Here is a 27,929-nt window from a genome sequence, read left to right on the forward strand (position 1 = left end):
AAAAATCTCAAATAAACAACCTAACCTTATACCTAAAGCAATTAGAGAAAGAAGAACAACAACAACCAAAAAAAACCCTCAAAGTTGTCAAAAGGAAAGAAGTCATAAAGATCAGATGATCAGAAATAAATGAAAAAGAAATGAAGGAAACAATAGCAAAGATCAATAAAACTAAAAGCTGGTTCTTTGAGAAGATAAACAAAATTGATAAACCATTAGCCAGACTCATCAAGAAAAAAACGGAGAAGACTGAAATCAACAGAATTAGAAATGAAAAAGGAGAAGTAACAACTGACACTGCAGAAATACAAAGGATCATGAGAGATTACTACAAGCAACTATATGCCAATAAAATGGACAACGTGGAAGAAATGGACAAATTCTTAGAAAAGCACAACCTTCCAAGACTGAACCAGGAAGAAACAGAAAATATAAACAGACCAATCACAGCACTGAAATTGAAACTGTAACTAAAAATCTTCCAACAAACAAAAGCCCAGGACCGGATGGATTCACAGACGAATTCTATCAAACATTTAGAGAAGACCTAACATCTATCCTTCTCAAACTCTTCCAAAACATAGCAGAGGGAGGAACACTCCCAAACTCATTCTACAAGGCCACCATCACTCTGATACCAAAACCAGACAAAGACGTCACAAAAAAAAGAAAACTACAGGCCAATATCACTGATGAACATAGATGCAAAAATCCTCAACAAAATACTAGCAAACAGAATCCAACAGCACATTAAAAGGATCATACACCATGATCAAGTGGGATTTATCCCAGGGATGCAAGGATTCTTCAATATACGCAAATCAATCAACGTGATACACCATATTAACAAATTGAAGGAGAAAAACCATATGATCATCTCAATAGATGCAGAAAAAGCTTTTGACAAAATTCAACACCCATTTATGATAAAAACCCTCCAGAAAGTAGGCATACAGGGAACTTACCTCAACCTAATAAGGGCCATATATGACAAACCCACAGCCAACATCATTCTCAATGGTGAAAAACTGAAAGCATTTCCACTAAGATCAGGAACAAGACAAGGTTGCCCACTTTCACCAGTATTATTCAACATAGTTTTGGAAGTTTTGGCCACAGCAATCAGAGAAGAAAAAGAAATAAAAGGAATCCAAATCAGAAAAGAAGAAGTAAAACTGTCACTGTTTGCAGATGACATGATACTATACATAGAGGATCCTAAAGATGCTACCAGAAAACTACTAGAGCTAATCAATGAATATGGTAAAGTAGCAGGATACAAAATTAATGCACAGAAATCTCTTGCATTCCTATACATTAATGATGAAAAATCTGAAAGAGAAATGAAGGAAACACTCCCATTTACCACTGTAACAAAAAGAATAAAATACCTAGGAATAAACTTACCTAAGGAGACAAAAGACCTGTATGCAGAAAACTATAAGACACTGATGAAAGAAATTAAAGATGATACCAACAGATGGAGAGATATACCATGCTCTTGGACTGGAAGAATCAACATTGTGAAGATGACTATACTACCCAAAGCAATCTACAAATTCAACGTAATCCCTATCAAACTACCAATGGCATTTTCCACAGAATTAGAACAAAAAATTTCACAATTTGTATGGAAACACAGAAGACCCCGAATAGCCAAAGCAATCTTGAGAAAGAAAAATGGAGCTGGAGGAATCAGGCTCCCAGACTTCAGACTATACTACAAAGCTACAGTAATCAAGACAGTATGGTACTGGCACAAAAACAGAAATATAGATCAATGGAACAGGATAGAAAGCCCAGAGGTAAACCCACACACATATGGTCACCTTATCTTTGATAAAGGAGGCAATAATATACAATGGAGAAAAGACAGCCTCTTCAATAAGTGATGCTGGGAAAACTGGACAGCTATATGTAAAAGAATGAAATTAGAACACTCCCTAACACCATACACAAAAATAAACTCAAAATGGATTAAAGACCTAAATGTAAGGCCAGACACTATAAAAGTCTCAGAGGAAAACATAGGCAGAACACTCTGTGACTTAAATCACAGCAAGATCCTTTTTGTCCCACCTCCTAGAGAAATGGAAATAATCACAAAAGTAAAGGAATGGGACCTAATGAAACTTAAAAGCTTTTGCACAGCAAAGGAAACCATAAACAGGACGAAAAGACAACCCTCAGAATGGGAGAAAATATTTGCAAACGAATCAATGGACAAATGATTAATCTCCAAAAATATACAAACAGCTCATGCAGCTCAATATTAAAAAAACAAACAACCCAATCCAAAAATGGGAAGAAGACCTAAATAGACGTTTCTCCAAAGAAGATATACAGATTGCCAACAAACACATGAAAGGATGCTTAACATCGCTAATCATTAGAGAAATGCAAATCAAAACTACAATGAGGTATCACCTCACACCAGTCAGAATGGCCATCATCAAAAAATCAACAAACAATAAATGCTGGAGAGGGTGTGGAGAAAAGGGAACCCTCTTGCACTGTTGGTGGGAATGTAAATTGATACAGCCACTATGGAGAACAGTATGGAGGTTCCTTAAAAAACTAAAAATAGAACTACCACACGACCCAGCAATCCCACTACTGGGCATATACCCTGAGAAAACCATAATTCAAAAAGAGTCATGTACCAAAATGTTCATTGCAGCTCTACTTACAATAGCCAGGACATGGAAGCAACCTAAGTGTCCACTGACAGATGAATGGATAAAGAAGATGTGGCACATATATACAATGGAGTATTACTCAGACATATAAAGAAACAAAACTGAGGTATTTGTAGTGAGGTGGATGGACCTAGAGTCTGTCATACAGAGTGAAGTAAGTCAGAAAGAGAAAAACAGATACCGTATGCTAACTATGAAATCTAAAAAAAAAAAAAAAAAGGTTCTCATGAACCTAGGGGCAGGACAGGTATAAAGATGCAGACGTAGAGAATGGACTTGAGGACATGGGTGGGAGAAGGGTCAGCTGGGACGAAGTAAGAGAGTGGCATGGACATATATACACTACGAAATGTAAAACAGATAGCTAGTGGGAAGCAGCCGCATAGCACAGGGAGATCAGCTCCGTACTTCGTGACCACCTACAGGGGTGGGATAGGGAGGGTGGGAAGGAGACGCAAGAGGGAGGGGATATGGGGGTATATGTATACGTTTAGCTGATTCACTTTGTTATACAGCAGAAACTAACACAACATTGTAAAGCAATTATACTCCAATTAAGATGTTAAAAAAAAAGTCAAAACTGTTATAAGAAGGACATTATACATTGATAAAAGGATCCATTCACCAAGAAGATACACACGTCAAACATGTATTACACATCAGAGCTCCAAAATATGTGAAGCAAACATTGAAAGGATTGAAGGAAGAAACCTCTCTGTAAAAATAGGAGGAGACTTCAATATGCTACTCTCCATAATAGATGGAACAGCCAAACAGAAAATCAATAAGGAAATAGAGGCCTTGAACATCACTACAAGCCCATCGGATCAACAGATATACACAGAACATAGCATCCAACAACAGCAGAATGCACATTTTTGTCAAGTTCATATGGAACATTCTCCAGGATATGTCAGGCCGCAAAACACAAAAACAATTAAATAAATTTTAAAAGATTGAAATCATACAAAGTATCTTTTCCTATCACAATGGAAGGAAAGTAGAAATCAACGGTGGAAGAAAAACTGGACAATTCACAAATATGTAGAAATTAAACAACACACTCAAACAGCCAATGGGTCAAAGAAGAAATCCAAGGGAAAGGAGGAAATATCTTTTGACAAATGAAAATAAAAACACAACATACTAAAACTTATGGGATTCAGGAAAAGCAGTGCTTAGAGGAAAATTTACAGTTTTAAGTGCTTACATTAAAAAAGGAAGATCTAAAAAATGTGATTGTATGTTGGCAATTTCAAACAGTTGAACCTAGTAAAATTGGTTCATGATTATCTTGGACCTTGGCTTTTCTCTTTTCTTTTCCTCCTTAACTCTCTAAACTCTTTAACTCTTAGTAGGTTTTCCAGTGGCAGCAAAAACAATAAAAGCATATTAAGTAATTAGCCTGGAGGATGACAAAGAAGCAGCAGCTGCAGTATTGGGTTTGCACCTGCCCAGGTCTCCAGCCATATCTCCCACCAAGATGTCACACAGTCCCCCATCCTAGCCAGACTGAAACCCCACAGGACAAAACCGCATGCAGGCTGAACCCCCAAAGACAGACCCCAATGGACTGAGCACCTTACGGACGGCACCCCTCAGAGACTGAACACTCCACAGACTGGACCTTCCACAGATTAAACTCCTCCCCGACTGGACCGCTCACAACAGACTGGATCCCCCATAAGCTGAAACCCTCGAAGAACAGATCCCCATAGACTGGACCCCCTACATTCTAAACCCCTCACAGATTGGACCCCTCGTAGACTGAACCCCTCACAGACTAAACCTCTCACAAACTGAAGATCCCACAGACTGAGCCCCTCACATCCCACCCGGGCTCCTTAAAGCCTCTCTGTGTGACAGCCCTTCAGCCTGGAGCATGGCTCCGCCCACCTACTCCACGCCCAGCACATCCATCTGGCTAAGTCCTAATCACCCTCCGCCTAAGGCCGTTTCCTCCACTGAGGACTTCCTGGTGATCCAGAGCTCCCTGCGCAAACCTTGAGAGCTGCAGTGCTGGTGGGTTATGATTGCTCCTCCACAAAGAGAGCCATGTAATCCCCCGACTGCACCTCATGTGTGTCCCCCAAGCCCCTGCCCACCCACCCAATACTGAACAGAAGCCACAGGCCCTCTGGGCTCTCAATTAGTGCCTGTTGTGAACAGAGAGAAGATTCTGGTAAATTACATGTAAATATATGAAGGTGTCATAGTCAGAAACACTTTTGTCTTCATTATTATGCTTGGCTACTTACAGAAGACTTTCTGTTGGGAGTCATAATTTGTGTTCTAATTAAAACTGTTTCTGGGAACACACAGTATGAATTATGAATACAATATCCACATGAAATAACACTGGCAACCCACAAATAGGGAACTGTTCAAACAGCTTCATGCACCAGCTAGTGGAGTAGATAAATCATATTTTCTCTTGGAAGCTGCATATATTTTTGTGTCTTGGACTGCTCAGGAATCAAATTAACATTCTTTAAAGAATGTGTGTTTAATCATTAGTTTTCAGGCTCAGCGGGCAACTAGTTGTACATATCTTAATGCTGTACTGGAATAAAAGGAATATCAGAAATATTAGAAATATCTGTATCTCGCATGGACCCCCAGGGGGTCTGGACACGGAAGACCCTGGAGACTGCTACAAGGACTTGGTCTTTGTACTTCCCTGGTGGTCCAGTGGTTAAGACTCCCCACTTCCACTGCTTGTGGCCTGGGTTCAATCCCTGGTTGGGGAACTAAGATCCTACATGCTACACGGTGCGGCCGAAAAGAAAAAAAAAAATGACTTGGTCTTGTACTCTGAGATGGGAAGCCAGTAGGAGTCTTCAACAGAGGCATGACAAGGTCTGGCTAACATGCTGAGAAAGAACAGTGCAGTGGGGAAAGGCTGGGGGAAGAAAGGTAAGTTTTATCCATGATGGTGGAGATGATGAGAAAGTGGCTGGATTCTCGAGATAGTCTCGAGTTGGTGACCACAGGGTTTGCCAATGGATGGGACTGTAGGGCCTAAGAGAAAAAAGGTGGTCAAGGAAGACTTTGGGTTTTGGCCTGAGCAACTGGAAGAAAGGAGTTTACCATTTGCTGGGATGAGACAGACAGCAGGAGAAAGCAGATTTTGTGAAACGTTCAGGAGTTTATTTCGGATCTGATGAATATGATACAATTCAATAAGAAATATAATCTCATTCTTGAAAAAGTAATTCTAATGTGCCCTTTGAAATGCATCAGCCTGAAGTGTATTTTACTTCCTAAGCTGTTATAGATGTAGAAGGGGAGGAGTTGAGGGCCTGTCCTTTATCATCTCCAGATATGTGGGCTAATACCCCACAAGCAAAGTCAGACCAGAAATACACTTTAAACAAACTGACTTTTCTTCTGTAATTTACCTCAATGTCATTTTGATCTCACACTATCTAAAGAAGAATGTTCCAAAAAGAACTATTCATTATGTTGTACACCTAAAATGAATATAATGTTATAAGTCAATTATCTCTCAATAATAATAAAAAAAAAACTAAAAAAAGAGAAGAATGTTCCAAAAAATAGCACTCTGGGAAAAAAAGATATTTGTCCCAAACCCCGAATAAAATTTAAATACAGACCTCTATAAGCAATCAAGTCTCCTTTGCTGCAGTAGCAAAGGAACAAACATGCTCAGTACTCAGAGTCGAAATAGCAATTAGCTAAGTAATAAAATTACTACTGAGCATCCCCTATTATATCTGAGCGTCAGCGCCCAAGATGATGTTTCTTAGGAAACCAGAAACCTCCCAGGCACAAATACTGTGAACTACAGTCCCTCTCAAATGCTGTGTTCTAGATCATCCGCAAGTATTTAGAAATCAAGGACTTTCTAAACTCTCAAAAAAAACAAACAAACCCACTTTCCACTGACCCAGGCACAAAAAATACAGGGGTCTCAGGAACAAAAACTATTGAGTCTTACTGACAAAAACTAAAACACAACAACAAAAGTAACAATAAAGCCCACAAAATCCTCAAACCAGACCAAAGATTTTCCCAGGATTATATTCTGATCCATTAAGGGTTTCCTTCCTTCCTTCCTTCCTTCCTTCCTTCCTCCCTCCCTCCTTTTCTTTCTTTTTTGCCATTGCTTTTTAAAAAATCTCACTGATTAAGATAACGAATGGAGGAGAGGAAGGAATAAGAGGGAGGTCAATTTGAATTTTCAAAACATCTGACATAAAACATTTTAAAGGAATATAATCACGACATTCAAATACACTTAATATTTAGGACTAAACTATCAGTGTTTTACCAAATAGAATTCCTTTGGGGACCAACCAGAATCAACGTAAATTGCAGATGACATGGTTGTTTAGATAGAAAATGCTAAGAAATCCACAAAACAACTACTACAAACAATAAGTGAATTTAGCAAGATTGTAAGTTAATGTACAAAAATCAACTGTATTTTTATAACAGAAGCAAGTCACTGGAAAAATGAAGTAAAAACCCATTTACAACAAGATCAAAAAAATATATTTCAGAATAAATTCAACAAAGATATGGAAGACTTACACACTGAAAACAATAAAATAGTAAGAGACATGTTCTAAAGTTCATCCCATTCTGGAAACTTTCATGCTCTCCTGCCAACCTATCTTTATATACACTACTGCTCATAAGTATACAATCAAGTTGATCAGAAAGGTAGAATTCAAATGTACTTGAACTTTATCTCATAAAATTAAAGACCATCTGCAGAGACAAACGGATAAAATAATTCCATAGAGAAAGTAGTCTGCATTGGGGACCTATTATTTATGACAGAATATCTCCCACACATTTTTTTCATTCAGTACTCACTATAGCCCTCTACGTAAATATTATTATTATTATGTAAAATTTTTTTCAGTAAGGAAACCGATAAGAAAGGCCCAGCTTCCAGTAAGAAAGGCCCAGTTATTTGCCAAAGTTCACCCAGCCAGTAAGAGGCAGAGCTGAGACATACATATTTGGGGTGCTTTCCTCTTATTTAGTGATGGTTTCATAAACAGAGAACTTAAAGCAAGTGAATACATATAGCTTTGGATTCAAGTATTAATATTTTGTTTTTTGCATCGCCAATAAAAAGCACACATTTAAATGTACTACAGACATTTTGTGGGGCTTTTTCTTGTCACCAAAATGTCCTGTTTTTCCTATTGGGCAATCAATATTTGGTGGGAAAGTGATTCACCTGCTTCTTTAAGAGTTGATTCTGTATAAAAGAAAGTCACATGAGTTTCTAGGAAGGATATCAGATCTGGGGGGAACTAGAAATGTGGTGAATAGTAAAACAAACAGAATAGCAAGGAACTAGGAAAGATCGCACTTAAGATACTGAAAATTAACATGGAGTCAGCAGTCACTGCCTGTCTAATGGCAGACGACAACACACAAACCTGTAAAACTGCTGGTCATCACCTAGGACTGTCATTTGTCAGAGAAAAATTGCCCACATGCTTCCAACTTGGACACTTTTATAAGTGTTTATACAAAAGTGTCATAATCTACTAAAAATACTTTAAAAATAATGAAAGATTAAATAAATGCATTGATGAAAACTTATTTGCATCCTAACATGATTCCAAGCTAATGTGTTGTTTAAACATTCATAAGAAAAAGGAAAATCGATGAAAAAGAAATTGTTAGCCTGACCCTCAAATCTTCTAAATACCTTTGGAAATTCAAAGTCTGAAAATCATTAATAAATAATGAAATTTAAGTATATATTCTGACCTTCAGCAAAAATCCTCTTTGGTCATTAAGCTCAATAACACAGTGTTCCAGAATTTACTCAAGTCGTGGTGAAAATGTAGCACTCTGATACAGTTTCCGTCACTTAATTATAACAAGTTTAGTCCTGGAATACTCCTACGAATTTCATCACTTAGAATAAAGCATTTGTATACGTGGGCAGGCTAATTTCACCTCACATTAGAAAAAAAACAAACAAAAAAACACCTGTTCAAGTATAGCCTCTACCTAGATATTCAGCTTTCTTATTTCTTCCACCTTCTGGCAAGCTCCAGAGTTACTGGAATGCAGAAAGATTCTAAAGGGGGACTATGATAATGGCATAGTCCGACTCCAATTATACGTCTCGTATGTTTGGCATGAATCACATGTGCATTTATCTGCCAGCAGAAGAGGAGAAGGGAAGGGACAGAACACACAGCTACCATCTGCTGCCATCCCCCAGCCTCCCTAGAAATGAAGACAAGGGTGGGAGTTTCTCCCGGAGACAGGAGCAGAGTGTACTTCACAGTGGGCCCACTGAAGTGCTTTCAGGAAGCAACATTTGGACCTCGCACATTAAAAAAGCAAAAGAGACATCCTAAATAGAGCGACCCTGCAATAGTAGCATTGGATTCCATTGTGAGGACTCCAGATTTTCGGTCTGATCCAGCAGCTGCAGATGAGACCAAGTGAGGTCTGAAGACCACTGTTCTCAGATGGACGCATTCTTGCCCACTGCCCTACAGTTCTCACCACTCCCTGCTGTCTTGCCCGGCCCACTCCATTAATTTATTTTACCACCTGGCCCTTTAGGCATTTGAGTTTGCAACCCCTGGTCTGCACTCATCAATTAAACCAGGTACTTACAGCTGCATGACCAAGTACAAGTGATTTGGGCTTTCATAGATGTCTTCCAGGGCCACAATGTTTTCATGCTTAATCCTGAAAGAAAAAAACACACACACACACACAGAATAGTAAGTACGAGACATGCAAACTTTTTTTTCAAAAAAACAGATGTCATTATAGCAAAAAGTTCTAAGACAGAATCTAAACTCCTTAACGTGACATTTTTAAGACACCTCTCCATCTTGTCCCCAAACTTTTTCCCAGACCCATCTCCCATGCTCTCTGCTCTTCTTCTTTCTGGAGGCTCTATATCTTACAATGTAGCAATACTGGATTAACTATCACTGCTTCATGTATATCCCACTCTCCTGGCATTTATTCATATGAATCCCAGGAATGGGCCAAAATCCTATTATCTTGCAGGGCCCCACTCAAATGGCTGAGCCCCCAAGGAGAATTTAATTGCTCCCTCTTCTGTAGTCTCACAATGGCCAGAACAGACTGGCCCGAAGAGTCCACTGTATGCAAATCCATCCCCACAACAGGCTAGATCTTCCAGGGAACAGGTCATCGTCATGTTCCTGACTCCAGTGTAAGCAATGGAAAACCAGACTGACCTCCTCATTGGGGTTCTAGTCACCATTGCCAGCAAAGGTCAGTTCAGTACCCCAAGCGAGCTAGACTGGTGCTACCCCAAGAGTGGTTCCCAAACAGGCAACACCAGCATCTCCTGGGAGATTGTGAGAAATGCAAATTCTCAGGCTGGGCCCCATCATACAGAATCAGAATCCCTGAGGCCGGGGCCCAGGAATCTGCCTTAACAAGATCCTCAGATGATCAGCCCGCACAAAGTGGAGCTGGAGAAATTCTGTATCAAACCAGGGCTTCTCAAACCTCAGGGCGCACGTGAATCACCTGGGGTTCTGGCTCCACTGCACACTCTGATTCAGTGGGTCCAGGACAGGGCCCGAGAGTCTGCATTGCTAACAAGCTCCCAGGAGATGCTAATGCTCCTGGTCTGCGGACCACGCTGGGAGCAGCAAAGTCCTAACGACAGAACAAAAGGAGAAGGAAACAGTCCAATTCTAGCGCCTCGAAATACCGATTAGGAACAGCCTCTGCTTGGAATGTAAGGTTTGGTATTTGTTTAAAGCATTTGAGAGAAGAATCATTTCATTATATGAGCTAATTAGCTCTTACTACAGCTTCTTCTCTGAAATGACTGCTGAGCCATTTAAAAGCAAGCATTGAACGGGCAGATTCCTGTGAACCCTTGAAAGCAGGGACTACATCTTACTCATTCTGCCCTTAGGACCTAGCATAGAGCTGCTTGATAAATGTTTGCTGAATGAATAAATGATATTTAAGGCTTTTGCTCCTAAATGGCAAGTCATTATTTATTTAGGGAAAATGGATGCAATTTTCCTAAGTGTGAGCTGTCTTCTCCTCAAAAGAAGTTTATAAGGAATATTATCTTCCCTTTGAGCAGATGAAAGAAGAGAACAAAAGAATTAACTAAGAGGTAATGTTTTGCTTTGATTGCTGTGGCTCTTGTTAGCCAATGCAGTTGATGTGTAGGAAGTGAGAAGACAGAGTATCCCAAATTCACATTTCACCCGCTTCTGACGTGGAGAACCTAATTATTTGTTAGCAATGGTTTCTGTGGTGCCTGAGCAAAATAACACCAGCAACATATCATGTGAACCGACTAAACTATTCCACCAAGGAAACCATGAGAGATTAATTTGGAACTGCTGAGACCCTAGGTGTCTGTGGAAGTATCATTATTGGACACACCTGAAAGAATATGACAAAAACAGTATACAGTGTATGGATTTTCCCTCTTTTCAATTTAAAAAAGTTGCCATTGGAATCAATCACATGGGCACGAATATTTCCTTTCAGTGAAGTTAGTTTAGGGGTTAATTAACAGCTTAGATTCATGGGAACACGAAAAGAATGGGGTTTATATACAGAGTTGCCAGACAAAATACAGGGCACCCAGTTACCGTTTGATTCTAGATAAACAGTGAACACTTTTTAAATGTAAGTGTGTCCCAAACATTGCATTGTTGTTTATCTGAAATTCAAATGTAATTGGGTGCTAGATCCGGCCACCCAAGTACATGAATCACAGTCAATGAGCCTCCAAACTGGGCTTAGGGGTTTGTACCTGGAGTCCCAGCTCCCCTCAGAGGTTCAGCCAAGAAGACAATTTGAGCCCTGGACTACAGCCATTAATATTCAACTATATACAAAGAATCAACTATGTACAAAGCACTTGCCCAGCCAAAGTAGGAGACTCTAATAAATTAAGAATATAAATCCCTTCTTTGGATGCAGGAGCTAGAGAAATTAGAGTCTATTTAACCATTATGTCTTACATAAGTTCTTACAGTGGCTGAAATGATACTGCTACTGACTCTCCTTCTTAGCGGATGAATCAATCAAGCAAGCAATCATTTCCTGACTTTCTGCTCTGTGTTGGATACAAGAAAAGTATAAAATAAGGTTTTTCCCTCCAAAATCTTATCACCTTGATGGGGAGACCCATGAAGCAATTAGGGAAGAATTAAATGCTATGCTCTGCAGAACTGTTAAATTCAGAGAAAGCAAGGCCCTGGGTCAGAATTATGGTGAAGGCCTCAAAAAATGATGGAGGTTGAGCTGGGTTGGGTAATGTGTGAATAAGCATATTAGAAATTTCAAAGACATCTTAAAATGGCCTCTTAAATGTCTCTTAAGAAAAGTGGTTTAATTCACTTGTAAATGTTAGAATGTGATCGAAGAAAACGTCCTGGTCCCCCAGAGCTGTTCTCAGATACTTTATTCCACCCTCAGATTCCTTAAGATATACAAAAACTGAACTTAAATTTTTTACATTATTTCAGTACCTAGGTTATCTTCACAAAATGCCGTGTGAACGTCCATCCACACATCTCTGGGCGCCCACCATGTACCAGGCACGTGACTAGGAATCACAGCAGCGACATCTCAGCCCTCACGGAGCTCAATCTTTCTTCTGTTTACCAGAAAGCATCCTCGCTGTAATTAGTATTGACTCCTGGGAGCCACACAGAACAAGCTTACATATCATATAAGCTCTTCTCATTTATCTTGCAAATATTTGAGGGATATAATTTCCCTACTTAGTTTACTCTTCCTATCATCGCCCAATTCCCCTTCAACATGGTTTATATTCTTACCATCATGTTATTGTCACTCTTGTTTGTCCAGACTAGAGCATTCAGAACTGAAAGTAATGATCCCAGTGTAAGATATAGTACCAAGAACAGCATATTAAATAATAGAGTAGAACTATTAACCATCATGAGCTGGATATTATACTTTTTGCAAATAAAGTCTAACATTAGGTTCACTTTTTTAGGCAGCTGCACAACTGTTGGCATATAAAGAAGATAAGCTCCATGGGGGTAGGGATTTTTGACTATTTTGATCACTATTGTCTCACCAATGCTAAGAAAAGGGCATGGCAGGTAGTACTTTCAATACATGTAGAGTGAATGAATGAATGGATGGATGGATGGAAGAATATAAAGTTTAGGGTCAATTAAATGACCAGATCATTTTTACCTGAACTTCTACCAAACAAGATCTCCTTTCTTACTCAGGCTTGACCTTTTGAGCTTAACGTCTTCGCCTTAGCTTCATTCAGCTCAGTCTTTTGGGTTCCATGCAATGCTTCAAGTGATCAGAAATATTCTGAATTTTGATTCTCTCTATTATAGTTACTACGCCTCTCCACTTTGGGCCATCTGCATATTTTGTTGGTACACATTCATACTCTATGTCTTATCCAAATTCCTAGTTAAAGTCTTAAGTGAGAGAGTTACATGCCAGAACTCCATGGTATTCCACCAGAGACCCCACCAAAAAAACCAAGACATTAATCAGCTGGCTTCAATGGCTGCTGAGTTACAAACCCAGCAGTTTTAGCCCATATTTTACTGTACTAACCATAAGTAGACAATTAGATTCTTGGCTGAAATGGTATTCCTCACTTTTACACAGCACATAATACTATTTGAAAGGGAAATGGAATGTTTGGGAAGTTTTGTTCTTAGTAAACCCATGGTGACTCCTAGCAACCATTACAGTCTTTACTAAATGATTATAAACCATATGCTTAATTTACTGTTCCAGAACTTTGCTGTGCATTGGAGTCAAACTTCCCTGTCTATACATCTCATAGTCTACCTTTTTCATATTTGGAAAATTTGCCGACATCTCTTATATTGTTTTCTCAAATATTTCAACTGTGACTTTTTTGCAATAAGTGCAATTTCCTTAGTCCCCTGGGATGTAACACATCTAAATCTGGTGAACTAATTTTATAACTTTCTTTAGGCCCCACTTACATAGCTGTTTTATACATACCATTTACTGTCAACTCTGTGTCAAAACTATACTAAGTATTTTTAAGGATTTCATTTAATACAGCAATGCTACAAAGTAGCTATCATTCTCCCTATTTTTAAAAGAGGAAAACTAAGATCCCCAAGAGGCTAAGAAAGTATTCCAAGGTCATACAACTAGTAACTGGAATTGCCAAGATTCTAACTCCCAAGACCCTGTTCAAGCACTTATGTTATAACTTCATATTAACTAAGTTACAATGAGAATATCAAACAGTTCACATAAATTCAGTTATTTGCATAGAATTACAACACCTAAAGTATTAAATTTCATAACTAACAATATAATATCCACTTCTGAGGGGAGTGGGGCAGAGATTTGTTCTACTATCCTGAAATCTACTGGAAGCTCTCAAGATACTTGGTTATAAACATCCTGACAGATGAAATCCCAGCGGGTCAAAGGGAACCAGAGGAAGAGATATTCAGAAGCAGAAGGAACAGTTAGGAGTCCAGAAATGATAATTAGGAAGAGCCTTGCATCAACCTACATCTGCTGGTATCATCAGAAGGGGGAAGAAAGTGGACAGAGAAAAGAGTTGGGGCATCTCAGCTACAAGCAAATGAAAACCAAGTTTCTGTTAACCTTGCATAGCTAAATACCTGTAGGTCAGCACTCGGTCTCTCCAAAACACGGCCAAGAGGACCTTCAAACATGAGGAATGTCCACCCCCAAACAGCAATCCTTTCTAAAATATGCATAATTCAAAAGAATAATGTCACTGAAAGCAACTCTGTGATGAAAAGAACCTCTCTTAATTTTAATCACTTATCTGCCAGGCCCAAAGTAAGCAATGTCTGGTATATCTATGTACAGAGGGTAAATGGTTTAGGTGGTAATCTTCTCTAAAGTCTCCATAATCTACAATAATGGACAGAAGAGGTGGATAGAGAGAAGTGGGCCCAGGCAGAGAGAGGGAGAGAAAAGCTGAATGGGAAAACAGCATATGGGCACTGAGGCAGACTTCTGCCTTCATGGTAACTGACAGCCAAGCAAGAAAACCCCAGAAAGAGCCAGGAAAACATTTTAAAGTTAATTCATGCAAAAAATCGTGCCAAATGCACAAGTAGGCCCCATTCCAAACCCCCAGGCTGGAGAGAACATCAGGACCCAAAGGACAGGCATCCTATTAACTACACATGCTCCTATGAAATGATAGTGACATCATTTCTCCCTCTGGTCTAATTCTCCATGGTCCAAGGAACCACACATTTTGAACTCCATATAAACTGAGGAAAGTTAGAAAAACACAAAAGAGAAGAGAAGAGAAAGGAAAATCCAACATTTTTTGCTTTTTTTCATCCTATCATGGTTCACTGATCTAGAGCGGGGGTAAAAAACCATGGCAGCAATTATGAGCACTAAGAGAATTATCAGAAGGAAAGGCAACAAAACACCTTTCCTCTGGGTGGTCCTTAGAAAAGGTCACTTACCTACTCAAGAGGCCACAAGAAGGTAAGAGATGGAAGGAAATATAATCAGAAGGGGCAGACAGGAGATACGGTGATTACTAGTGAAAGCGGAACAAAGATGGTGGAGGAACCGATCTCGGCGCAGGCGCACAAGGCGGGAGTTACGTCAATGAGCCGCGACCAGCTTCCTGTCCTCCTCCCACAAGCACTTCCGGGTTAACAGTCCAGTCCAAGAAAGTTCTCCCTCAGGGGAAAAGCAGGTCCCTCTCAGGCAAAGACCTAAAGCACCAGGTCTTTCACCACCCACCACTCTTATCTTTTTCTAAACAGCCCAGAAAGTTTAAATTTCATTCACAAAAAAGACGCTATGGTTCTCTGGCATGGCAAATGGCCTCAAAAATATTTGAAGAATATTCTGACGTCTTGGCAGTCTTGAATTTTCTAAGTACCTATGATTACCTTTTTTTTTTTTTTAATAAACAAAATCATTTCCTCCTTTCTTCGGTCAGATTTTTCTCTCCCTCTTGTTATAAGCAGTACAGGAAACAATGCTGAGAAAATCAGGATATTGTCAGTCACAAGGGAAAGTGATAAAGTTGAAATATTTGCCAGGTGGTATTAAAAAAATACCTTTCCTTTTTATAACTTAACAGGCGCATTCACAGACGTTATCGCATTTCATTTTCCCAACAACGCTATAAAGCAGGCATTATTATTCCTATTTTATAGATGATCACTCTTAGTTTATAACCACTTGATCATTCTCCTATCTTCCCTCCGGTCTGGCTCTCTTTCTAACCATTCTCCATGCTGTTTCCTGAGCCACCATTCCACAATATAGAATTGATCAAATGTCTTAGAATGAAATTCATCAATGGCTCTCCACAGTCCAGAATAAAGTCCAAACGACTTGACATGACCTACAAGGTCCCATATTGCTTGGTCCTCACCCGTCCATTCCATCTCATCCTCTACTGCTGCCCCGTACCAGAACTTTACTGGACCCAGGCAGTTCTCAAACACTAGTGCACACCTTCCTCTCTGGCCACATAGGTGTGCTCATTCCTCTCTTATCTTCTTATTAAACTACTCATCCTCCGAGACCCATCACTTTCACTGTGAACCCCTTGCTATCCCCTACCTCTTGCAGGCCTGATTCCCTCTCCTCTGGGCCACCCCAGTTCTTTCATCACCTTGTCTTTGTACATACTGCATTGTATCCATCTGTTTGTATGCATATGTGTGTACATAGTTAAATGGTTTTATTTGCAGAGAATAAAAGTCTAGAAGGATACATGTTAAACCGGTAAATGAGTACCTCAAAAAGTGTGCTATAGGATGGGAGGAAATTTTCACCTTCCAGTTTTTCTTAACTGAGGTTCTTCATCTGAACAGAACAGAGAAAAATGATATGAGTGACTATTTTCTCAATTCTCCCAAGGAGGGCACCATACTAGTTGCATAGGAGAGAAAGTGAATTCACTATACACAATAGACGCTTTAGGGAATTAGGGCCTGATTCTCTCACTGAACCCAAGTAGAGAAAGGTTGATGGACTGTTGTATTGCCAGACTTTTACAAAGAGGTAATTTTTTTAAAGGCTCTTGATCAAAATCATCAACACCTGATTCACCAAAATGTATCCATAATGCTGGACACAAAGAAACACATACTGATTAGTTTAAGCGCTCAAGCAATCAAGAGATAGGTTGGGTCTCAGCTCTGACACATCTAACTGCAAGATTTTGGACAAGACTTTAAATACTTTCTGACTTGATTTCCTCATTTGTTAACTGAACATTAAATTATGTGGTTTCATTATCTATCTATACACACACATATATATATATGTATAGAAGAAAAAATATTATATATATACACATACATGTATCATGTTACATATATATAGAGATCTTGTCTATTAAGAATATAGGGGGGGCTTCCCTGGTGGCGCAGTGGTTAAGAATCTGCCGGCCAATGCAGGGGACACAGGCTCGAGCCCTGGTCTGGGAAGATCCCACATGCCGCGGAGCAACTAAACCCGTGCGCCACAACTACTGAGCCTGTGCTCTAGAGCCCACGTGCCACAACTACTGAAGCCCACGCACCTAGAGCCCGTGCTCTGCAACAAGAGAAGCCACTTCAATGAGAAGCCCACGCACCACAATGAAGAGGAGCCCCCGCACACCGCAACTAGAGAAAGCCCGCACACAGCAACGAAGACCCAACACAGCCAAAAATAAATAAATTAAAAAAAAAAAAAAGAATATAGGGGACTTCCCTGGTGGCGCAGTGGTTGGGAGTCCACCTGCCAATGCAGGGGACACGGGTTCGAGCCCTGGTCCGGGAGGATCCCACATGCCGCACAGCAGCTAGGCCCATGCGCCACACTGCTGAGCCTGTGCTCTAGAGCCCTCGAGCCGCAACTGCTGGGCCCGCGTGCCGCTACTGCTGGGGCCTGCGCACCTGGAGCCTGTGCTCTGCAACGAGAGAGGCCACCGCCGTGAAAGGCCTGCGCACCCCAACAAGGAGCGGCCCCCGCTTGCCACAACTGGAGAAAGCCCATGTGCAGCAACGAAGACCCAACGCAGCCAATAAATAAATAAATTAATTAATTAATTAAAAAAAATTGAATATAGGCCACTGCAGGAAAGACAAGAATTCAAAATCCAAAGCTTCGAATCATTTCTTTTGATGCCAGCAGATGAGGCTGTAATCAACAGGACACTAAGGAGCAAAAGACTGGTATCTAAATCAACTACGTCTTAAGAATGCAAGCCAATTTGTTTTTTTAAGGATTAAGTACCACATGTGATATTTTCTCATTTTGAAATGAGTTTTGCTTTGAATCCTTCAAAACAAACAAACAACAATTAAAACCTTGTGCACTGCTGACCATATGTTCAAAAAAGCATCTCAGGCATCCTTAGTACAATTCAGGCTACACAGGGTGGAGGCCTGGCCAGCATTTGTATGTAAGGAGGCAGGTCTGGAGCCTGTAATGGTACCACGGGAGGGGCGCTAACTAGGCTGGCTCTGTCTCTAGGGGAAAATGATGGACGTTCTCTCGGTCACATCATTTTCCAGAGTCTTAGTTTCCTCATCTAGAAATTAACTAGGCAAACAGGATACTCCCTCAGGTCCTTTCCAACTCTAACAATCAACGAATTCAAAATTAAGGAGGCAAAGTATATTGAGGTATAAAGGATCCCACAATGCTTGATTCTAAGCCAATATTCAGTGTTCTCCAGGATACTGCTTGCTACACAGAAACCTGGATAATGAGTCATGCTTCAACAGGCTCTTTTGCGTGGGTAAGTTTGTCAGACATGGAATAGAATTTCTTGAGATAAGAATCCATTCACATGGAAAAGACCTTCTTTTCCCTCTCCCAAAGTCAGCTTCTACAAGGCCCTGAACCAACAGAGAAAGGACGAAGTGATTTGTTCATGTCTGGAATAACTCCAGAAGTTCCAACCAAGGGCTGGTTGCCTTTAGTCCAAAGGAGAAATAAGTTAGGTCCAAATCAGTGCGAAAAACCCAGTGCCTGGCACATACCAACACTCAGCGAGTATTGTAGAAGAATGGATAAATGAATGAACAATTAATTCCAGCCTTCCTAAAGTCTTACAGACCAAAGGCACTCAAAAGCTGGGCACCTGAATCAAAAAAGGTTAGAAGATTTGACTCTGTGTAATTCTTTCCTACTCCTATTACCACCCATGATAAATTATAGGTGGGTCTCAAAATAGGCTGTATGTTAGAATTACCTGAGGAGTTTTAAAATATATGACACCTGGATCTAGTCCCTGGACATTATGATTAAATTGGCTTGGGAAGTAGCCTAGGCTTCCGGATTTTTTTGGGGGGGGGAAATCCAAGTGATGCAAATGCAAAGTTAGAGAACCACTGGTAAGTTACTGAGTTAATGAAAACCTTAGATGGTGAGGAAGGATTTACCTTTAAATACTTGGCTGAATACATTTATTTCATAATTGATCTGATTTAAAGGTAAGATTCAGGGTGTCCTGAGGATAAAGGTTCAAGGCAACTTGGCCAACCTATTAGTCCTCTGGGAAAAAGAATATGAAAAATTAACAATTTTCAACTGGTTAACCATAACATTTCTAGCATTTCTTAGTAAGGCTTTGAAACACTAACACATTTAAGGGAATGTTGTGATTTCCTTCTCTGGATTTTTGGGTAACTTTCCAGTCAAAGGGTAATATACATTTCTCTGGATATTTTAACATGAAAATAGATGCCTTGGACTCCTGGAGAACATAAGGCACTCACCTGCCTGGAAACAGAGATAAAGTCTTGTCACTTTCATTTGCTAGCTCCACTGATATGAAAACACAGTCTCCAAAGGCACCTTAGAAGGAGAATCTCAGAAAGCTTGTTCCAGGTTCACTGCAGCTAATTCCAAGGCGACTTCAGAAGCCACGCCCATGTGAGATCTTGTGATAACCTATAACCAGGTGCCGATGGCCTGGGCTGCATCCTGCAGCTTCATCACAAACACCCTGTGCCCCAGACTGAAGACACTGGGCTTGCCTTCAAGAAGCATCTTAGAGGCTTCTAGCTCTGAACACTTGCATTCATGTGAGTATAAAGGAAAGGGGACCAAGACAATGCATTGGAATCTTGGGAAAAGGCATCATATCCTTTTTTTTTCCTACCGTGAGAGCCCTGTGTTTTCTCTGTGCTGATACCCGCAGCGAGGTCCTGCATTTCACAACTTGAATCCAGGACTCTGCGAAGTCCGCAGGTGCCCAGAATGGCTCAGGGGCCTGGCCCTGGCACAGCACAGCCTGCACGTGGACACAGAGCCCCGGGAGCACAGGTAAGAAACGAAGAGGCACAAGTCTGCTGCCTGTTCTCCTTGCAGATAATGAAGCATCAGGGCCAGGGGAGCACGATCCTGGGCAGCTCCCTAAATCTGCTGGAATATTGTGCTGTTTATTGATAAGGCGAGAAGCAAATTATAAAAGAAAAAGTTGGGATGAAAAAGAGTAAGAAGGAAAAAGAGAGATGGAGAGAAGTCTGCTCTGAACAACTGTCTCCCGTCAGCTCCATTTCAGACTTAGGAGGATGGAACGTGTGCTGTAAAACGCTCCTCACTGTTCCAGGAAAGTGCCCACGTTCAGAGACAACAAACACCAAATCGAGCGTTCTTTAGCTTTTGCACAGCAGTAATTAATGCCGTCACACAGCTCGCTCAGGTCAGCCCCAGGCTTCAGAAGATCAAGTGCATTCAATGGAAAAAAAACAGTGTTCAGGCACTTACGTGGTGGGAATTCATGAGGGTGTTTGTGGCTGGTTGTGTGCTTTATATATATATATATAATTTTTAAAAACACAGAGATAATCGCTATGAGTGTCTAATAACGGCAACTCTGTATTCTTCCTTGAGAAAGCAAGAGCAAGTTTCTTCATACCTGAGATTAGAGGCACGATTAGAAAGAACAGCATGTTGGACTTCCCTAGTGGTCCAGTGGTTAAGATTCTGCGCTTCCACTGCAGGGGGTGCGGGTTCCATCCCTGGCCAGGGAAGTTCCGCATGCCGTGCAGTGCGGCCAAAAAACAAAAACAAAAAAGAAAAAAGAAAGAACAGCATGTTTTGCTTTGTCGATGATTTGTTAAGAGGATGTGTCTGATATATGCATCGCCTCTCCAAATCGCAGTTTTATGGTAGATGGGTGTGAAATGCTGAGGCAGTTTGGAGTTTATAGTTTTATGATGTCCTGCTAACAAAAGATGACGATAACCCAGGGGATGAGCGCCAGGGCTGTGAGCAAATTCTCAGGAATGACACTATTCACAGATGGTCGCTCATAAACTAATTGCTATTCACCCAGCTTTCTCTTCAGAGTTTAAAGGAGAATCAGGAAAGCAATTGCGCTGTGAGGGAGAAGGAGATGGGAGAAGTCCAGCCACACGGATTGCCCCTGACAACTACACAAGAGTAGCCGGGGAGGGGAGGGTGGCCGTCCCTGGGCTCCTCGGCTCAAGCAGAGCGGCTGACGCGCTCAGGCGGTGGCCACGGTCAGCAAGCCAAAGAGGGGGGAGGGTGGGCCAGGCTGAGGTCATACACAGCCCGCCGGGTGCATTTTAGGTGACTGCCTTTTTCTGAGCAAAGCCATGGAGACTTTTTTCCTCCAAACATCCAAGCATCTTAGTCCAACGGCCAGACTTCCTTGAGGTCACTTTGGACCCATGCTTTCCAATCTGGTTTCTCCCAAATCCTCCAGGTTCTCAGTAAATATTTTAGAAACCATCATGAAATACAACTTTCACAGATCCAACTCTAATAGATACCAAATGTGAACACAGTGGAAACTACCATCATGTTCCCTTGTGTTCTCCTTGAGAGCCTTTGTAATAAATAAAAGTTATAAAACTGGACTTCTGTCACGCTGATGAAATACTATTATTTCTTACCTGTTTGTGTACTGGGGCTCTATATGTATAAGAATTTATTTTTTTATTTGTTTCTATATGTATAAGAATTTATTCTTTTTCAGTTTTTAAAAGAACTTATTTTTTTAAAAAAGAAGAAAGAAAAGAAAACAAAAAAGATAGGGAAAAAGGAAACCAGTGCATTAAATAATACAAAAGTGAATAAAAAAGTTTCTTCCCTACTCTACCTAGAGAAGACTAGTATTATGAATATATTTTCAGATACAAAGGGAAGACGTGTCCTCAGAAAGTCATTCCCCAAGATGCTAATGTTCTTCTTCCTGAATCGTTGGCCTCTTTAGAGTTATTTTTTTTAACTTACGTTAAAATCAGGAAGAAGCCAACCATGCAACAACAGAGACAGGAAGGGGGTGAGGAGCTACGTATACACATACGTATACATGTGCACACAGGCATCCACGCCCACACATGTGTATATACATACACACATACATACATTTTGGGGCCACTCTCCTTAAGCCCAGTCTGAAGTCACACAGTGCTGGATCTAACAGCACTGGAGTTGCTATTCCACCAGAGGCTGGGGGGCAGTCAGCACTGTGGAACACACTCTCGCAGGCACAGAGCCTGGCAGAATGATTTATCTCAGGGAAAGGATGCCAAGAACATTTGAGGGGTAAAGGAACAGAAAAAATAAGGGCCTGGGTGGAGGAAGGTGCAAAGTGTGGTGCCTCTTGAAAAGCACGCACAAAACTGAGTCAGGACGATTTCCCACCCTGTGATGCAGAACCAGAAGGCAGAGGAAGCCCCGGTGTGGACGTGAGCTGGTTAATTCAGGAGCCTTAGGGGGAAGCAAACTCCAGCGTGGGAATGCGGACCGTCAGTTCTGGGATCTTTGCAATAAGGCTGCGGAGTCAGATGAACCATCTGGTCGCGCTCCCTCTTTCATCTTTTTTTTTTCTTCCCTCTTTTTTCTTGCGGCGGGTGAGGGACAGGGCTGGTGGTACACGAAGCATCTGAAGCTCTAATGTGACTTGATGACAAATAAACACACAGAGGCCCGGCTTAACAAGACAGTCCATCAGCTGTCATGATGAACCCTGCACAAGAATGCCACCAACTGCACTGCAGGTGGGGCAGCAGGGGAAGGGAAGGGAAAAGCATGACCTCTTACTGTCACCGCCACTCTTCCTCAAAGTTCGCTGCATACAAGAGCCCTTGGAAGAGCATCAGGGCACATTATTTCCAGAAAGCTTGCATAAAACTCACAGACCTAGACTTCATCAAACATCCAGAGAGTACCTACGGGTGCCAGACCTGAGGCCAAGCAGTGGGGTTAGAAAGATAAATAAAACACAGTCCCTGAAACCCAGTGGCTCCCTGGCCAGCTCAGGAAGACAGGTGTGTATGTAAACATCAAGATACAGCACAGCCAACCTCCTGCCAGGGAGCCGGACGCGGATCACGGAAGCACAGCCTGCTCCCGTGTCTTATTCTGCCCGGGGAACTCAGCAGGGCTGCACCCAGGGAGCTGACATGCGCTCTGGGTTTTGGCAAGTTTGCCAGGCATAGAAAAACAAGGAAAAGAGCACTCCAGAGAGAGGGAACAGCATTTGCAAAGACACAGGAGAGTGATGTGGACATAAGGATACTCAGATGGATGGGGAAGAAATCGATGAGAGTAGATTGGGGAAAATTAGGAGAAGCTTGCTTGCCAGGTTCAACAGAGTGGGTTTTATGCCAAAGGAACTAGGAAGCGGGATACACGTGTCATTCTCCAGCTCTGAAAAAAGTACATGTTGTGTTTTGTTTGGCAGGGATATTTAAATATAGCCAATATTCCATAATAACTATAAATGGAGTATAACCCCCTAAAAATTATGAATCACTATGTTGTACACCTGAAACTTATAATATTGTAAATACCTCATTTTTAAAAAAGAGCAATACCAAAAATAAATACATTAATTGCTTAACTAAGCCATGTGACGTAGTTCCTTATAAACCATGCTTGAAATCCTAACCCTCTCTCTCTCCTACTGATGTTGTCACTTTAAACATGAAATTTCACTTTGTTCCACCTTTTTTTTTTAATTTTTTTTTTTTTTAATTTATTTACTTTTCGCTGTGTTGGGTCTTTGCTTCTGTGCAAGGGCTTTCTCTAGTTGTGGCAAGCGGGGGCCACTCTTCATCGCGGTGCGCGAGCCTCTCACTATCGCGGCCTCTCCTGTTGCGGAGCACAGGTTCCAGACGCGCAGGCTCAGTAGTTGTGGTTCACGGGCCTAGTTGCTCCGCGGCATGTGGGATCTTCCCAGACCGGGGCACGAACCCGTGTCCCCTGCATTGGCAGGCAGATTCTCAACCGCTGCGCCACCAGGGAAGCCCTGTTCCACTTTTAATCTTCCAAGTGGGAAGTTCATACGCACTTTTCTCTATCGTCATAAACAAGTAGAAAAGTCAACTTGACCACAGTGTAAATGTCTAGATTTCCTTGGGGACCGAGGCCAATGCAAGAGCTCTTAGTAAGTAGTGATGGAAAGGTTGGAATCCTGCAAAATGTCAAGTTCATGACTCTTTTTGCCAATAGTTTTTTTTTTTTTTCCTCTGAAAGAGAAGAGAATTGTGAAAAAGAAAACAATGTCTGTCATGATCTGGGGTTTTGTTCTTCAGAGTCTTCCTACATCTCTAGAATCGGGATACCACTGATGGAATATTTCTTATTATTTTCAAAAACCACACTGTAGATATTGGAAAGACCTTTCCCTCTTCATCAGCCACCAACACTTGCCAGCTACTTGATGGGATTTCTGGGCTCCATGAGCCCAGAACACAGTTTCCATGGGCTCCAACACACAGCCTCTGGTCATATGTCAGGCCAGCCTCTCTTTCCTTTTAGAGACATATCTATCTGCTCTTTTTTTCTTCTTAACTGTTGTTCAAACTTAGTACCTAATAATAACACAGAATGAAAGTCAAGGCAGCAGACCTCACAGCTGCCTCTCTGGATTAGTGTGAACTCAAACTTGGCAAAGCACAGACCTTAAGAGATACTGAATAGACACAGGGTCTCAAAGTGAACACTAGCCCCTCAACTCCAGATATACAGGACAAGACTCTGCTGTGAGATTAGATCAAATAAACAGACCAACACTGAAGACTGTCTCTGGGAGCAGTATGATCACCAAGACTCCCAGGTAATATAAGCACGCACATTTGCAGCTCTTACCAATTAGATCAAATAAACAGACCAACACTGAAGACTGTCTCTGGGAGCGGTATGATCACCAAGACTCCCAGGTAATATAAGCACGCACATTTGCAGCTCTTACCCAATTCCCCATTACTAGGCTCGTGGAACCTGGGAATGATGTATATATTTGAAAGTTTCTGGCAACTCTGATGATTAGCCAAATTTGGGAGCCAATGTCTCAGCCAGCCCTCCATTTACAGATGGGAAAATTAAGTGACTACTTCACAAATGGTCAGCCGGTTATGATGACAGTATGTCCCAGGGTATAATTGCTTTATATTCTATGGAGAAACAACTTTTGTATAAATGAAGTTACAAATCAAAACAACACACTCTGAAATAACACTTGTTCTACCTCCTTCCAGATTTGAATTTTGCATTCTGGGGCTCCTTTCATGGTGGTGGCTGGGGAGGATTCCTGGGGTCGAAGTCTAGGGCACACATCCTGGGCAGGACATCTCCTAGGTCATGTGTCCTTGACCCTACAGTCTCCCTCCCTCTCCATATATGTATATATTCATATACACAAATATGTCCATACATTTTCACAGAGATGAATTTTCTACTAAGCATCGCCAAACAACATTTTTAAGGAAACTGCTATATGTTTCTAAAGTAAAAGAAATCAGCATGACAAAGGATAAAGAATTGCTAAAGTTTTTTTTTTTTTTTTTTTTTTAAATTTTTTTATAGCTACTTGATTTATTTATTTATTTATTTTTGGCTGTGTTGGGTCTTCGGTTCGTGCGAGGGCTTTCTCTGGCTACGGCAAGTGGGGGCCACTCTTCATCGCGGTGCGGGGACCGCTCTTCATCGCGGTGCGCGGGCCTTTCACTATCGCGGCCCCTCCCGTTGCGGGGCACAGGCTCCAGACGCGCAGGCTCAGCAGTTGTGGCTCACGGGCCCAGCCGCTCCGCGGCATGTGGGATCCTCCCAGACCAGGGCTCGAACCCGTGTCCCCTGCATTAGCAGGCAGACTCTCAACCACTGCGCCACCAGGGAAGCCCTTGAATTGCTAAAGTTTTAAAGTAATAATTTCCTACAATTCAGTTGGACTTTGATTTTTTTTCCCTGTTCACTTCCATGTTTTTTGTAATAACTATCATTTACTTAGAGCTTTCTATGTGCAGGACCCTGGGCTGATCACATTTCATTTCAATAACTGAAAATGCTAGGGGAGGGACCTATTATCCTTATTTTACAAGAAAGGAAACTGAGATTTAAGGGGATTGGGCAATTGGCCCAAAATTAGTTAAGTGGAATGTCCTGAATTCAAACCCATGGCTGTCTTATTGCTAAGCTCACTACTTTGGGAAGGAAAGTCTGTGTGTAGTCCCCACATTTCTTTAAGATAAGTAAATTTTTCTAGAGAAAGAGAAGTCTTACTACTTCTGTAACATTATAACAATATTAGTTACATAACAAGATTTTTTTTTCAAATTTCTATTACCTGTAATGGTGGTCAGAGACAGTTCTTTAGAGCTCCACAAGTCAGGGAGAAACTTTGAATATTCAAATGAAACAATATTAAAATATTCTCACTGATATTGCAGGAAATTACTCTCCTAATATCCTTGAAAAAAATCTTTTAAAATCAATTACAAGAATGCTTTACACTTCAGAGATCATCTCCCATACTGAGACTTGAGTTTTTACCCAGCTTCTGGATAAAAATAATTAACGGAATAAACCAGAGAGTAAGTAATTCTTCTCACAGAAATTTATTTTCTGTTTCATGGAAGATACTACACAGAAGCTATTTACATGTTTCAATCACTTACTAAAAAGCTAGACATGTATAAAAAAATTACAGAAGTTCTCCAAAAAGTATGAAAATGATTTAAATAAAGTCAGAAAGCCTCATGATGCAGATGGACAAATAAACATTTCCTTAGGAACGTTTACAACATAGGCAGCATTTTTAGATAAACTGCTCGTAAGTTATTTTTTGGAAACTCCGATGGTGTGATGGGTACCAGGTTGCCTCCCCTTAGCCATGTAACCCTCTTCCTTCGTGAAGTTCTTGAGTTTTCACTTGGTCTACATCATTCCCACACAGCTTGTGCTTTGGGGAAAGTTAACTCTACCCCTGGCAGTAAGATTGGGGCATTTGGCTCAGGCCTTGAACAAGGAAGCAACTGATCTCGAAGTTGCCGGCAGCCATCATGGGACCACAAGAAGGAACTAACAATAGGATGACATTGTGGAGAACAGAGCAAAGAAACTGATAGAAACCAAGGTCTTGATCTCAGTATCGTTTCACTGAATGAAACCAAATGAAAGCCAGCCCTATCTGAATCAGACACATCAACCAATTTCCCCCCTTGACTGTTTAAGCCAATTTCTAATACAAGCTTTGTTTTCTGTTGCTTACGATCAAATGCATCCTAATGGATAGAGAGGGTCCAAAAAGTGAAGAAGTTCATATATTTCTAACTTATGCCATAAGTGTGAACAAAAATAGAAGTCTGTTTCATATCTAGGTTTAGCAATAAATTTGAAAATGATAGCGTCACCTTAATAACGAATATATCATTATTATTAGTCCTGACTAAAAATAGCAGGGGATAAATGGTTGCTCCTGTCAGAGTGTGGGAAAATGTTCACTGCTCTTCATATACTTCACAAAAATGTGCATCCACTTAAAAATGTGAAAAGAATAAGGAAGACAGAGAAGGATACAAACTTTGGAATGATTCTCAGAGATGTGAGACATATGGTAAAGGTCAGAGGCTAAGAAAATGAGAGTTTCACAAAAGAAAAGGAATGGATTTAAGCCATTTGTGAAGATTTTCTAACCTTCACACAATCCCACTTGGATTTCTGCGTATTTGAAATCCAATCCTAACATAGGAAATTTCTACAGGAGCCATTTGACACCCATTTCCACTTTCTTCAGAGATAAGGAAGAGATCCACTGAACGCAGCCTTAGAGGGCTATTAACATGAAATCAGTATTAACTTGTAATGGCTTATGGAAAAATAACGAGGAAAGTCATTTCTCTGTGGAGTTACACAAGATATGAATCAGAGCTTTCAGTGCCTGTAAGGAAAAATGTGTAATTTAGCACAAAAGGCCTGGAGCCCCTTCAGAATCAG

The 27,929-nt window shown here is 40.9% G+C and overlaps 1 protein-coding gene across 4 annotated transcripts in view; it reads right to left on the reverse strand.

The window, feature by feature from the left end:
- CAMK1D (calcium/calmodulin dependent protein kinase ID) overlaps positions 1–27,929 on the reverse strand; it is a 416,310-nt gene that overhangs the window by 148,009 nt on the left and 240,372 nt on the right. For all 4 annotated transcript variants that reach the window (XM_007167402.2, XM_007167404.3, XM_007167403.2 and 1 more), the window contains one exon: positions 9,327–9,401. In XM_007167402.2, coding sequence (XP_007167464.1) covers positions 9,327–9,401 — 75 coding nt within the window. The remainder of the gene's footprint in view (positions 1–9,326; positions 9,402–27,929) is intronic.

This window comes from Balaenoptera acutorostrata, chromosome 3 (genome assembly GCF_949987535.1).
Source record: "Balaenoptera acutorostrata chromosome 3, mBalAcu1.1, whole genome shotgun sequence".
Lineage (NCBI taxonomy): Eukaryota > Metazoa > Chordata > Mammalia > Artiodactyla > Balaenopteridae > Balaenoptera > Balaenoptera acutorostrata.